Source organism: Quercus lobata, chromosome 7 (assembly GCF_001633185.2).
Source record: "Quercus lobata isolate SW786 chromosome 7, ValleyOak3.0 Primary Assembly, whole genome shotgun sequence".
NCBI classification, from domain to species: domain Eukaryota; kingdom Viridiplantae; phylum Streptophyta; class Magnoliopsida; order Fagales; family Fagaceae; genus Quercus; species Quercus lobata.
This window is the reverse complement of record NC_044910.1, coordinates 45,652,744-45,665,127: the sequence shown is the minus strand read 5'-3', so window position 1 is coordinate 45,665,127 and position 12,384 is coordinate 45,652,744. Positions and strand designations below refer to the sequence as shown.

The following is a 12,384-nucleotide window of genomic DNA, read 5'->3' as shown; positions in this document are numbered from 1 at the left end:
TAGGTGCTCGAAATCCGCTTGCATTGTGGGTTTCCTAGAAACGTCATGTTCTGTCCAATCTGAACTGTCCAAGGCGCCGTTTGTTCCCCCGTGAAAAGCGAAAGAACCCAGGTTCACACAGGAAGCATTAACTGTCGTCGGGCTGTTGTCTGCAGGTTCCGCCTCCACCGTGTGGCTCTTTTCGAGAGGCAAGGATGTCGATTCTGGAGCTTTTTGGGCTTTATTTTCTTTTTTCTTTTTGGCAAAAAAACCAGGGACTTCCACAACACTCTTCCGGGCTGCTACAAATGGCGGGGCTCGCATCCATGCCCCAAACTGCTGATCTTCCTGTTGCAAAGAACCCTCGCTGTCGAACCATTTCTCGCAGTCTTTATCGGAGTGAGTGAGCCGGCCACACCAGTAGCAGAGATTAGGGAGTCTCTCGTATTTAAATGAAACCCAATGTACTCTGTCGTCATCCAGTGTGATGAGTCTGCCGCGACAAAGAGGTAGAGAAATGTTGATAGACACTCTGACTCTAATGAAGTTGCCGCCGTCGCAGTCCGAGGAATCCTTTGGGTGTTGTATGATCCCAATTGCTTCACATATTTGTTCTGCAACTTCTTCGTTCCTGTAACATAATGGTATATTGTAGACTTGAACCTAGAAGGAAACTTGATTGAAGTTACATACCTCTAGCGCCGTTTCCTTATTGATTCTTGAGAAAGCCATTAGATATTTGTCAAAACACCATGGTTCCAACGAGAGGATTCTATCTACATCCGCTTCATTATCAAAAGAAAACAGGATAATATGATCTCCATTATTCTTGATGCTAAAGCCGTTTTTTGATCTCCATAAGGGCGAGAAGGTTCTTGCTATGGCATCAATATTCAGAGCACGCTTAGTAAAGAATTTAGCAGCAATGGTGAAAACGTCAGTCGCTTGTTCTTTCTTTAACTTGAGACCTGCACCCTCTCTTTCTGACAGGGATAGAGAGCTCCAATGCTTTGTAAGGTCATCCATTTTCCAAAGGAGAATACAAATTTTTAAAATTAGAAAGTGTTTCCCCGACCCCTCGAAAGTACGTAGAGAACCACTAGCCTTGAGAGAACACTGTTAACTCAAGGAACAAACCTCCTTCCAAGGAAGGGACGACAATGCCACACTACAGCAGAGCTCTCAGAGAGAAGCTTTGCTAGAGAGCAGGCAACTACTCATTTGTCCTCACTGAACCATTCTTAATATAAATAGAATCTTGAAAGTACCAGGTTATACAAGATAAGGTTGTGATTAGAAAACAGGAGAGAGGCACAATATCCTTGGATATTTTTTTTCAATAGGTACAGGCTTTGAAACTCTATTGCGTCTATTTCATTATGATTACTCTTTCTAGATTCTAACAAGTTTAATGTTTCACCTCATGATATGAACTTGTTTAATTGTTTACAAGATATTTCCTATGAGGCTATGACAGTTCTCTCAAGGGCCCTAGTATACTCTACTTGTTCACTACAGGTCAGTTCACCTAGGATCACGTGCATTCAAATGAATCCATGCAGAAAATGCACGTATGCACAGCCTTTTAGCTAAGGAAATTGTCAGATAAGCTATGCTGATTAAATCTTTTGATAGTGTACCAAAGATTTGGGCTTGTTTTTCCGAGCAGAAAGAGTAAAATTAGTTTCCTCACATTTGAAAGCAAAAGGAGAGATGGAATAAGTCTAGCTTTGTACAAACTAGATGATTATAATAATTACTATATGCTGATATACATTCAAATAATGAAAACTAGCAGATGTCTCAGAAAATTCGAGGTTAAACACGTTCACGTGTAATAAGCACATAGGGTCTATATCAGCAAAAACGTACAAATGGTTTCTGTGTAGTACCAAAAATTATGGAGGTTGTAACAAGAACTCTAGAACATTAAAAGAAACTGAAGTGCATATTCAGATCACAGGATATACAAGTCTACTTATTATTATATGGAGTGGGAAACAATTAAAAGATAAAGAATTACTAAGAAGCTTAACTGAGTCAGATAAAAACTTATGTCACCGACTAATACTTTTACTTACCCACAAAAAGGAGAAGACCAAAAAAAAAAAAAAAAAAAAGAAGAAGAAGAAGAAGAAGCTGTCTTCATCAAGAACTTATGAGATTCACAGGAAAAATGATCTACCATTGCAGATTGCTTTAGCCGTTTGGCTTCTGTTGCCCTTGAACTCTGAACTCTATCAGACATTATCTGACTGATCAAAAGATGGATTGATGAAGTTTTCAATCCATGGTGTCAATTCATCATCGCTTGTCTTTACTTTTAGGGGGCAGTGAATCCGTTTCGGAGGCCACTGGATTTGTGTTCTTGACTGGCATTTCATGGTTATGTTTTCCCTCATATGTGGTGATAAAAGCTCTTGGATCATCTGATGCTCTTTCCACATGTTTGCGCACATTGCACTTGAGACTAGTACATCTATAATAACTTCTGCAAGACAGATTACATGATGTTTAAAGGGACTATTCTATTGAAAGAAATATAGTAGCATGGTTGTCAAAACATGAATCCTATAGAAGATTTTTTTTTTTTTAAATCATGTATTGTAAGATGCACACTTAATAAAATTTATAAAAAAGTTATAGCTATGCATAAACAAAACAATATATAATAATATGAAGTAGATGATTAGCTATTAATTTTGCAAACCTCTCATTGTACCACATCAGCCAACTGTTTCCAACCCTTCCCATCTCTTATTCAGTCCATATTCTTGCCTACTTTAAGTGATCTCTCTCTCTCTCTCTCTCTCATTTGGTGGGTTTTTATTCTTTCTTGGAGCTTTGCTTTGAGTTGCTGAGTTTTTTGTATTTTTTTTAAAGATATACACTGGGACCCCATAAAAAAAAAAGCTATACATTGGGATGATGCATTTTGTTGTTTTGATATTGTGTTTCTTAAATCCCCATCATAAGTCCTATCTCTCCCACTTATGGCTTTGGCTAACTGTTTAATATTTTTTTGGGTTGGGCTTGGGTTGGACACTTGTATCTGTATCCTAGCATGTCCAGTGGAACTGGCCACGGGACACAAGCCTCTTCCTTTCTTTTTAATCACTTTTTGTTTAAGTGAATCTACTTCTTAAAAGAGCTAATCTTGATATACTATATTCAACAAATTTTAGAGAATAAATTATAAATTATATCACATTAAATAATTATATATTTTCATGCATTCCGTAAGTCCACTACTAGTTTATTAGAAACTTGGAACACATTTAACAACAACATATCGTGGATTCCAGTTAGCTTAATTGGTAAAGTCTCTAATGATTGTATAAGAAATTTGGGGTTCAATCCCCGCTTACACCAAAAACTAATTGATGTCTTGATCTGATGATAAAGATCATCAACAGCGGACGTCATAGGTTAAAACTCTCTTAAAAAAAAAAAAACAACATATCTATATATTACTAAAAGCTAAAGTGTAGCATTTATTGTTGCTATACTTCTGTTAAGCCACATCAGCAGTCATGTCATTAATTTATTTTTTATATTTTCTTTTCTCTATTTAAACTTTTCTCAAACCTATTTTCAAAAAAAAAAAAAAAAAATCTTCTTCTCCTTATTAGTTCACACCCCTACTATTACACTTTTTCCAACATTTCCCTTTCCTTTTTAACTCTTTATCTCCCCAATACTTTACCATTATACTTCCTCCTTTTTAAATTTTGACTCTTCTTCTACTCATTTTATTTTGTATAAATTTGATATCGTTTTCCCATTCAATCCATATTTTTTTTCACACAAAACTGAGTACTCTCTCTCTCTTCTCTCTCTCTACTTTCTTTCGGTGAATTTTTGTTCTTTCTTATAACTCTAATTAGGTTGATAGTTTTTTTTTTTTTTTTAATATGTGTTTTGATATTGTGTTTTTTTTTTTTTTTTTTTAATATCCCATCATAAAATCTCCTCTTTCTCTTTTATAGTTTTAGTTGAATTTTAATTTGGGTTAATACTTAGTTTTTTTGGAAATAGGAATTTGAATATGCCTACCAATTATTATAAAGCCTATTATTATAAATCATTATAAAGCTTACTATTTATTCCTTTAGTTTCATTTTAATTTTGGCTAAGTTAACATTGTAATTTTGTAATGAGTTTTGATTATTATGATAATTTCCTTATTCCTTAAGAGATGAAAAATTTGAATAATAAATTTGAAACTTATAAAAATTAGGTGTATATTAAGCAAATATAATACACTACAATAGAAGTTAGAAGAATATGGTTCACCTTAAAAAAATATTAATCAAACATAAAAAATAATAATAATAATAATAATGATAATGATAATAATAAAATGATATATTTGTAAAGATAAAAAAATAAAAATAAAATACTTGTAGAAATCTTTTTTTAAAAATAGACAATACTTGAAATAATAGTTACTTTTTATATATTATAAATCATTACATAATGTTTATATTCCCACGTATCACGTGGGTCTGCAACTAGTTTAACTAATAACTAATATAATCATCACTTATCTAATAATATTTAACAAAACTAACTAAATAAATCAAATATACATAATAACCAAATTCAAGTGTGTTGTCTAATTTTTGTAAAAAGTGAGAGAGAGAGAAACTCATGGACATGTTATTTTATTGGACTCAACAGTGTAGCCCAATATATTTGTGTTAAAAACAAGTCCAAAAACTTGTTGGACTTGAGTCAAAACTGAAATATTAGCAAAAACCCAATCTTAATCTACATGTTTGAAGTCTATATGTCATCTAATACATCCAATTCCTATGATATGCAGCTCTGTATTGTATGATTCATGAGCATACAATATATTATTGGTTCGATACAATACATATCCGATATGTATCGTGTATCGTCCAATACTATAACCTATGCCACAAGATGATATATGCAATACAAACTCTAGTCAGAACATACTTGCCACAGGCATGATGTTGGAGCTTAATTTCAAAGCTCACTTTTTCACAGAACCTATGTTTAATAGTGAACATCATGATATCTCAAAATTTTCATTTACAGAGGGTGGGAGGTGTGCCTAATGATGACAGTTACATGGACAAAATAGAGCATTGTTGAAAGGACCACAAATTTTTGTTCCTAGTTTCTGAATCTTAAAATGCCACATTAGACCTTGGATCTGAAAAGGAAAAGATTATATCATATCCAAAAAGTAATTGAATCTTAACCTGGGATATGGATTTCCCTTGACAACTTTCTGTCCATATTTCCTCCAGCGAAAGCCATCAGTCGTAATTTCAGTATCTGTGGAGTTTTGCACCACAATGCGGGGCTCTTGTACACCTTCCCCTGGTATGCCAGCTTCATTGGATTGATTCTCACTTTTCCTGAAGCAGAGAGCACAGTTCAGCAAAAACTGTTGCATTCAACTGGAAAGAGGAAAATGTTAATGATGTGCGCTGAAAATAAGAGAGCTCACTGATTGTGCAAGGACAGTAAGGGAAAATACATAGGAAGAAAGAAAAAAGGCAAGCATAAATTTGACATAAGATAAACTTATATTATTTCTTTGATAAGTAGTGAGCTTTTGATTATAACAAAAGGCTGAAATTATTGGAACTTATCCCTAAATTAAAATTCTTTAGCATATATTAGAAAACTATCAGTCCCAAAAGTTTAAGGTGTCACAAAGTGGGTCAACATATCAAGCTCTAACACCAATACTTGAGTCGTACACAGCCAGCTCAGATAGGGTCACTACTTTCATATACCTGTTATTGGATTCATTTTAGGCTGCTATTAATGTTCACCTAATCATACCTTCTTTTGCATCTGGGTTCATCATCCTCTGGCTCAATTGCTCTGCTCCCTTCTTCACATTCTCCACTAAGACCGCAGGAATTATCAGGAGTTCCACCACCAGCATTAATTGCTCCAGTTGAAACAGGATCACAAGGCACTATAGCTTTGCCCAGATAAGTCGAAGGCGCAGATAATCCTACTTCATTCTGATTTTCTACTCTACCTTCAGAACTTTCATTCCCTTCATTGTTGTGACTAGCCCACAATGGAGTGTTGGTATCTTGACCAGCCCCATCAGGTACAATTGCAAGTGCCTGTGTCCCTGATGAGTTGCGCTTAGGAGGCTGAGGCTTTGAATGGCTGTGCTCACCCTTGTAGACAATCTCTGCAATCTGACCATCCAATGATCTCTCAACCTTCTTCTTAACAGGACAATTTGGGTGTGTGCACTTATAATAACTTCTTGGGTACTCACTTCCTTTGACTTGCTTTTGACCATATTTCCTCCAATTATATCCATCATAAGAAGGTCGATCACCATTAGCCGTGGGTGGCAAAGCTTTTGCATCCTCCTCCAGGTTCTGTGATGCTATCTTTGAGGGCCCTACTGTCCGATTTGTTTCAACATATGATGGATTGTTCTGATGAAGATTTGTGCTAAGTCGGGGTCTGAAATTGTGTTTTTCTTGGTTTGGAAGTTGGACAGAGGCATCAACTAATGGTTGGGGTTGTTGAAGACTAGTGTTGAAGTTTCCCTGGTCCCAAAAAAAATAAAAAATAAAATCTTAAACTTTGAAATTATACAATTATCCAAGTTCAATTTTATGTATGCTGTATATGTATTGCACAGGTTAGGATCAAGGTTTTTAGACCCGGACCGTTCATTGAACCGTTAAAGAGAGAGGTTCAAGGTTTTTAAGGTCGAACCGAGGTCGAACCGGGGTCGAACCGTGATGACATCATAATTAATTAAATAATTAATTAAAGCCTAAATATAGATATTAAATTTATAAAACTAGCAAAATTGACAATATATCTATATATGTGAGGGAAATTTAATGATTTTCAAACATATATTTAATAATTAAATAAGAAAGTTAATAAAATAAAATAATAACCATGAAAACATTAAAATTTATGATTAATTTTTGAAGTAAAGTTGAATATCTTTGAAGGATTTTAATTATAATTTTTTTTATTCCTTGTAAGAGATGGATAATTTAATTAAGTAAAATAAAATTGTAAAAAAAAAAAAAATTGCTAAGGGGTTGGACCGCACGGTTCTCACCGGTTTGTACGGTCCAACCCCGGTTTTAGCGATTCACGGAATTAACAAAAAATCCGGTTCTTTATGCTTAAAAAACCGGTTTTCATCCCGGTTCCCGATTTTCACGGTCCGACCTCCCAGTCCGGTCCGGTTCTGAGAACTATGGTTAGGATGATAGAACAAAAAAGTAAATAACAACAAAACAACATGAACTGCCATTACGATGCCATATATACCAGAAATGAAAGAGGTATGCTCATAGATTTTAGCAACTGACCATATTTGCCAAAAGAGAGACAGTTCTCTTTGATGCAAGCTTTGCCAAAGGTTTGTATACCACAGTTGATTTGCTATCAAGTTTCAAAACCTTATCAGATGAATTACAAACAGCTGTTCCAGAGATCTCAGCCTGAAATTATCAGCCACATAAAGATCATTAGACAAGAAGAATCAAATGAAGAAGGATATTTAGAAGAACTAGAAGGTCACCTGGGAAGAAACCAACCCAGCTGGACCATGATTCACCATTGGCTTAAACCTCACTGTCTTTGGTCTAATAGCAGCAACTGCAGTTTCTGAACATACATTAGAGGGTGAGGCATTAATGGCACCTGCAAGAAGTTCTGAGAAAGATCTGAAAGTGGAACAAGTAGGCCTTGAAGCAACTGGTTTAGCTATGACTATTCTCTCTGACTCTTTGGTATCCATCTCCAATAATTAAATGCTGTTCTATTTACGTTTTCATGGAGCACGATATGCCTGTATGAACTAACTAAAAATCTTGAACTCCAATTATCATTTGCAATACTAGATATTCCTCTATTAGAGATAGCAAAAGCTATAGAGTTGTTGGGAAGCAATCTTCAAATACAAGGACAACTAAAATATGCTTGCGAAGTTACTTTTGTCAATGTTGGTTACAGCTGGGCAAAGCTCAAATTCTTCTTCCTCAAACCTGCATAATACTAGGATTATTAGATAAACTACTAGTGAATTAGTAATTCTTTTTTAATTAATGGCCAGATTGGTTAGAGGGGGAGTAGATGAGAGTAGAGTAGAGCTGATCGGAAATTGGCTGCAATTTCTGGACAGCTCTACTCTACTCTAATAGAAGAGTAAAATGATGAGAAGGAAGAACAGCAAAGGCATTTATCATCACATAAAAGAACACGATTATGTCACATGCAGCTGCACAAATAACTTGGTATCTATGATAAACATTGATTGCAACTCTAATAGAAGAGTAAAATTGTGAGAAGGAAGAACAGCAAAGGCATTTTTCATCATATAAAAGAACACAATTATGTCACATGCAGCTGCACAAATAACTCGGTATCTATGATAAACATTGATTGCAAACCTGACTTATAACCCCATGCTGATGCAACAGAGCCAAGACATATGAGAAACTGATTGTTATAATTCACCTCTACAATTATATTCATCACCACTCAGTCCAACCTTTCCATAATTGAAGTCAACAAAATTATAGGATAGGATCATAGGAAGATAGGAAGGCATTGAAGACATTTGAGAGGAAGTGTTGAACCACTCTAAGCAGCTAGCTAGCTCCAGAAGAGGCTTTATGCTAATAAAATCTTTTAAGATGAATGTTTTTAAATAAAATAAAATAAAAATAGATTGAAGAAGGTAATAGGATCAACTTTAAGCATGTCTTTAAAACAAGAAGCAAACTTTTTTTTTTTTTCTCAACGTTCACCAAATCATTGTGTGATGCAAGGGCCTTATCTTCTAGACCCCAATAAGTAAATGCCTATTCAATTTAAAGTGCTAAAGAGTACAAATAAAAAGAAAATTAGTAGACCCAGAATACAGGTATAAGAAACCATCATTGTTACTACGTTCCTAGTGAACCTATAAATTAAATAGAAACTAAAGAAAAGTTTGTGATAATCCTTAATAAATAACAACAAATCAACATCTCCAGAAGTCATTTCCAAAATGCACGCTGGAAATCACCCCTTGTTTAATTCGAATAGTATGCACTAGTAGAACACAGCATACCACCAAACATATGCCTCAAATTTCATAAACGTCAATTAATATAAACTGAGCTGAAGCTGCATTTGGCACTATGGAAACATAGATCTAGGAACTTGACCCAGAAAAAATCCTGCTCTCAGGTTTTCTTTACTATTACAAAAGGAAGTCAGTACTTTCCCAATACAAAGTAAGTCATGTTCTTTATAATTAAGCAAGCAAGGAATCCTTCCCAACAAGGTATTAATCTTTTCAGTCCTGAGGTCCTAATCAAATGCCAGAACTGGATCAAACTCTCTTTTATCAAAGTTGCTCGACAAGATGAGAAGCATCTTTTGGAATCTAGTTGCCTAAAAATTATTGCAAACCAGGTTATATGCTATCAAACAAACAATTATGTGACATTAAGACAATTCCATGCCATTCTCAAAAGAAGAAAAGAACAAACACAGAATGATTGAATTGAATCAGAAAGAAGCCAATTGAGTTTCCCCAAATACTCATTTGCACAACTGAGAAGTCACTCTCAAGCTTCAACTATCATCCAGCCTTAGAAGAATAATTGAATCTGTGTCTCCTTTTATAACTCAGAATAATTCTCCTGCAAACTTTGGAAGCACTATAACATCACACCATCTACTGATACTCTCTATCAAAATACTGAACACTATCGGATAGACATCCCTTGGTGGATTTTGTTATCCAGCATTTCATTTGTGAGCAAGCGTAATTGTGCTTATTTGCCTCTAACTCAGTGAATTTCTTGGTTTTCATTGCAACCACAAGTCTGCAATCCACTAAACACTTTTTCAATCATTAGAAAGCTCAGCTCCTCTCTTGTGGATGCTCTCATATATTCTTGTTCCATTTTCATGAACATGAACCCTGTCATCAATCCCACAATAGATTATCAACCCTATTAGCTTTTTCTAGTGGAACTCAGCCAGCACCAGAGGACTCTAAACCATTGCAACAATCCAGATTTTTCCCTCTTCAAAAATCACAAAACCAAGAATCTAGTTGTGACTCATTGCAGAGCCAAGAAATACCATAAAATATTTCCATTACAGGGATTTTCTTAAACACCAATATGAAAGTAGCCAACTTCCAACCTCGACTCTTTCATCTTTTTAAGATTTTTAAAAATAAAAATAAAAAACTAATTTTTATGCAAGAAAAACTTATAAGAATACTACAACAATAATAAGTATAATTGCACGAATAGAAAGCAAACCAGCATATTTCAAAACAATAGATAGAAAACGTTTTGACCCAACTCACTTAAGCCTTCTGCTAGCACAGCAACAATTAAACTTTTCCCAAAAATGCAGGATAATATGGGACTTCAAGAGTTTTACTAATAATGAAAAAAAAAAAAAAAAAAAAAAAAAAAAAAAAAGGACTCAGAAACCAGAGAAACCTATAATAACTAAAGCAGGTACACAAAAATCATAAATCCAAATCCAAAAATATTTGGTTAGAAAAAATTCAACATAAATAGAAAAGGAAGTGAGTACTAACCAGAATGGCAATAACTAAGAAACTAAGAAGTTGGTTGGGTTCTTGAAATCCCAAGAACTAACTCACTTTATAACATTGAACTCAACCTGTATTACAGAGTGAAGAAATTTGTAAGAAAATGAAAAAAAAAAAAAAAATTAGAAATTACAAAATAAAACGTGAAATATATACAAGAACTTGACCTCAAGATAGAGAAAGAGAGGCACGTTAACCAGTACATCATAAAGCTCACTATAATATTTTTTTTTTTTGGTAGGTAAAAAGTAAGGACCACTGGATATGTTGGAGTTGTCTTTTTTGTGCTAAAAAAAGAAAATCTTAAAAATAAAAAAAGAGGGTCTCAAACTCTCAATGGTATTTCAGTTCCTGAAGTTTTTGAACAGTACCCTTTAGAGAGAGAGATATGGACTTTTAATACTTGTGTGAAGAATGAAGACATTTACAAGTTTGACACAAAGAAAAGTTGCAGAAGAAAGATGAGGACTTGGAAAAAATCCAACTAAGATCCAACTCTGTTCAGTTTTGCCATATTTATTGTTTATGTAATATTATACTACTTATTATTGTTTTTTCAAAAACTTGTTGCATAGTAAATTCTTATTTGTCTCGAAGAATGTGATTGGTTGTTTGAGGCTAAAAGAGCTCCAAGCCTAATTGTACGGCCAACTAACCGTCTCTTCTTCCCAACCTTTTGACTCTTTGATCAACAAAATAGGGTTTTAGAACTTTTGTGTAAAAACCAAAAAGTAAAAACCCTGTCCCACTTTCCTTCATGGTGCGTGGATTCACTCTAGAGCTATGTGTGGGTGTGGGTCAAGACGTCAGGTAAATCTAGTAACACATAAAACTGTATCACTTTTACCATGTATAATTATCTTCCATGGTAGACTATCATAGTAGACTGTAATTGATAGCATGATACTTTTATATAAATTTACCGTTTTTTCTTTATCAGTCTACTATGTAGACAATTGTGACTAAAGTTGTGAAATTTCTGTGCATTTAAAGTTTAAACTAAACTAAATTGATATCTTGTCAGTTGGACAGGAAACCACAGCATACAGTGGAAAATCTCATCCAACGTATGAGAGCCAATGAGGTTCTAGTAATGGGGTCCTATGTTTGTTGAGAGAAATACTTTTTTACCCATTATTCTTGGATTAAAATATTGGAAGTTGGTAGAGCAAAAGGATCATTTTTTTTTCACTTCCCTTCAAGACATTCTTGTTGATAAATTCTTGTTAGCAACTATACTTCAAATAGATTCATAACCATTAAAAAAAAAAAACCATACTTCAAATGGATAAGAGTTTTGTCGGAAAATCTTGTTATAACCATGCTTCAATGGGTAAGTATTTGTCGGGAATTTTTGTTAGCAACCATACTTCAAAGGAAATCTGAAAGTTAGATGGTATTTAGAGAATAATTAAGTGAGATGTGTTCCTTAACTATGAATTTTGAGATAGAAATTATTAGTTTATGAAGATTCGTGTGAATGTGGTTATACGATTCACAGAATTCTTGAGAAAATTTTCATCAACATTTCAATTTTCATGAAATATAAGAATTTTTACCCTCATCTTTAGTGTAAAAAATATTAGTCATACATGTGACACTTTTTATTTTATCTATAGATGGATAGTGGAAAATACTACAAATAATATCATTACCGTTTGATTATCACTTTGAATCTCAATAATGTAAAACTTAAATTCAATTTTTTCACATTGTCTTTTTTAATACTAATTATATATTTTTAATTTTAGAACAAAAAAAAATGTATTTTTACCCAAATAAAAAGTATA

The 12,384-nt window shown here is 33.9% G+C and overlaps 1 protein-coding gene across 3 annotated transcripts; it reads right to left on the bottom strand.

Moving 5' to 3' along the window:
- Positions 1–1,908: 1,908 nt before the first annotated feature.
- On the bottom strand, positions 1,909–11,128 carry LOC115952200 (WRKY transcription factor 44). Of its 3 annotated transcripts, none has more exons than XM_031069278.1 (8): positions 10,762–11,128; positions 10,580–10,665; positions 8,418–9,943; positions 7,547–8,012; positions 7,335–7,466; positions 5,809–6,545; positions 5,217–5,375; positions 1,909–2,470 (listed from the first exon to the last, which is right to left on the bottom strand). In XM_031069278.1, the coding sequence occupies exons 4-8, from the start codon at positions 7,763–7,765 to the stop codon at positions 2,284–2,286; spliced, it is 1,434 nt and encodes a 477-aa protein (XP_030925138.1). In that variant the 5' UTR covers positions 7,766–8,012; positions 8,418–9,943; positions 10,580–10,665; positions 10,762–11,128; the 3' UTR covers positions 1,909–2,283. The 3 variants fall into 3 exon arrangements, with proteins under 3 accessions (XP_030925138.1, XP_030925139.1, XP_030925136.1); XM_031069279.1 differs by lacking the exon at positions 8,418–9,943 and having other exon boundaries at positions 7,547–7,668; positions 7,960–8,012; positions 10,762–11,127; XM_031069276.1 differs by lacking the exon at positions 8,418–9,943.
- Between the last annotated feature and the right edge of the window lie 1,256 nt (positions 11,129–12,384).

Coding starts and splice junctions, on each gene's coding strand:
- LOC115952200 (XM_031069278.1), bottom strand. CDS start 7,765: ATGGATACCAAAGAGTCAGAGAGAATAGTCATAGCTAAACCAGTTGCT. Junction 6,546..7,334: donor TCTCTCTTTTGGCAAATATG/GTCAGTTGCTAA, acceptor TTTTGGGACCAG/GGAAACTTCAACACTAGTCT. Junction 2,471..5,216: donor AAGGGAAATCCATATCCCAG/GTTAAGATTCAA, acceptor TCTGTCTTGCAG/AAGTTATTATAGATGTACTA.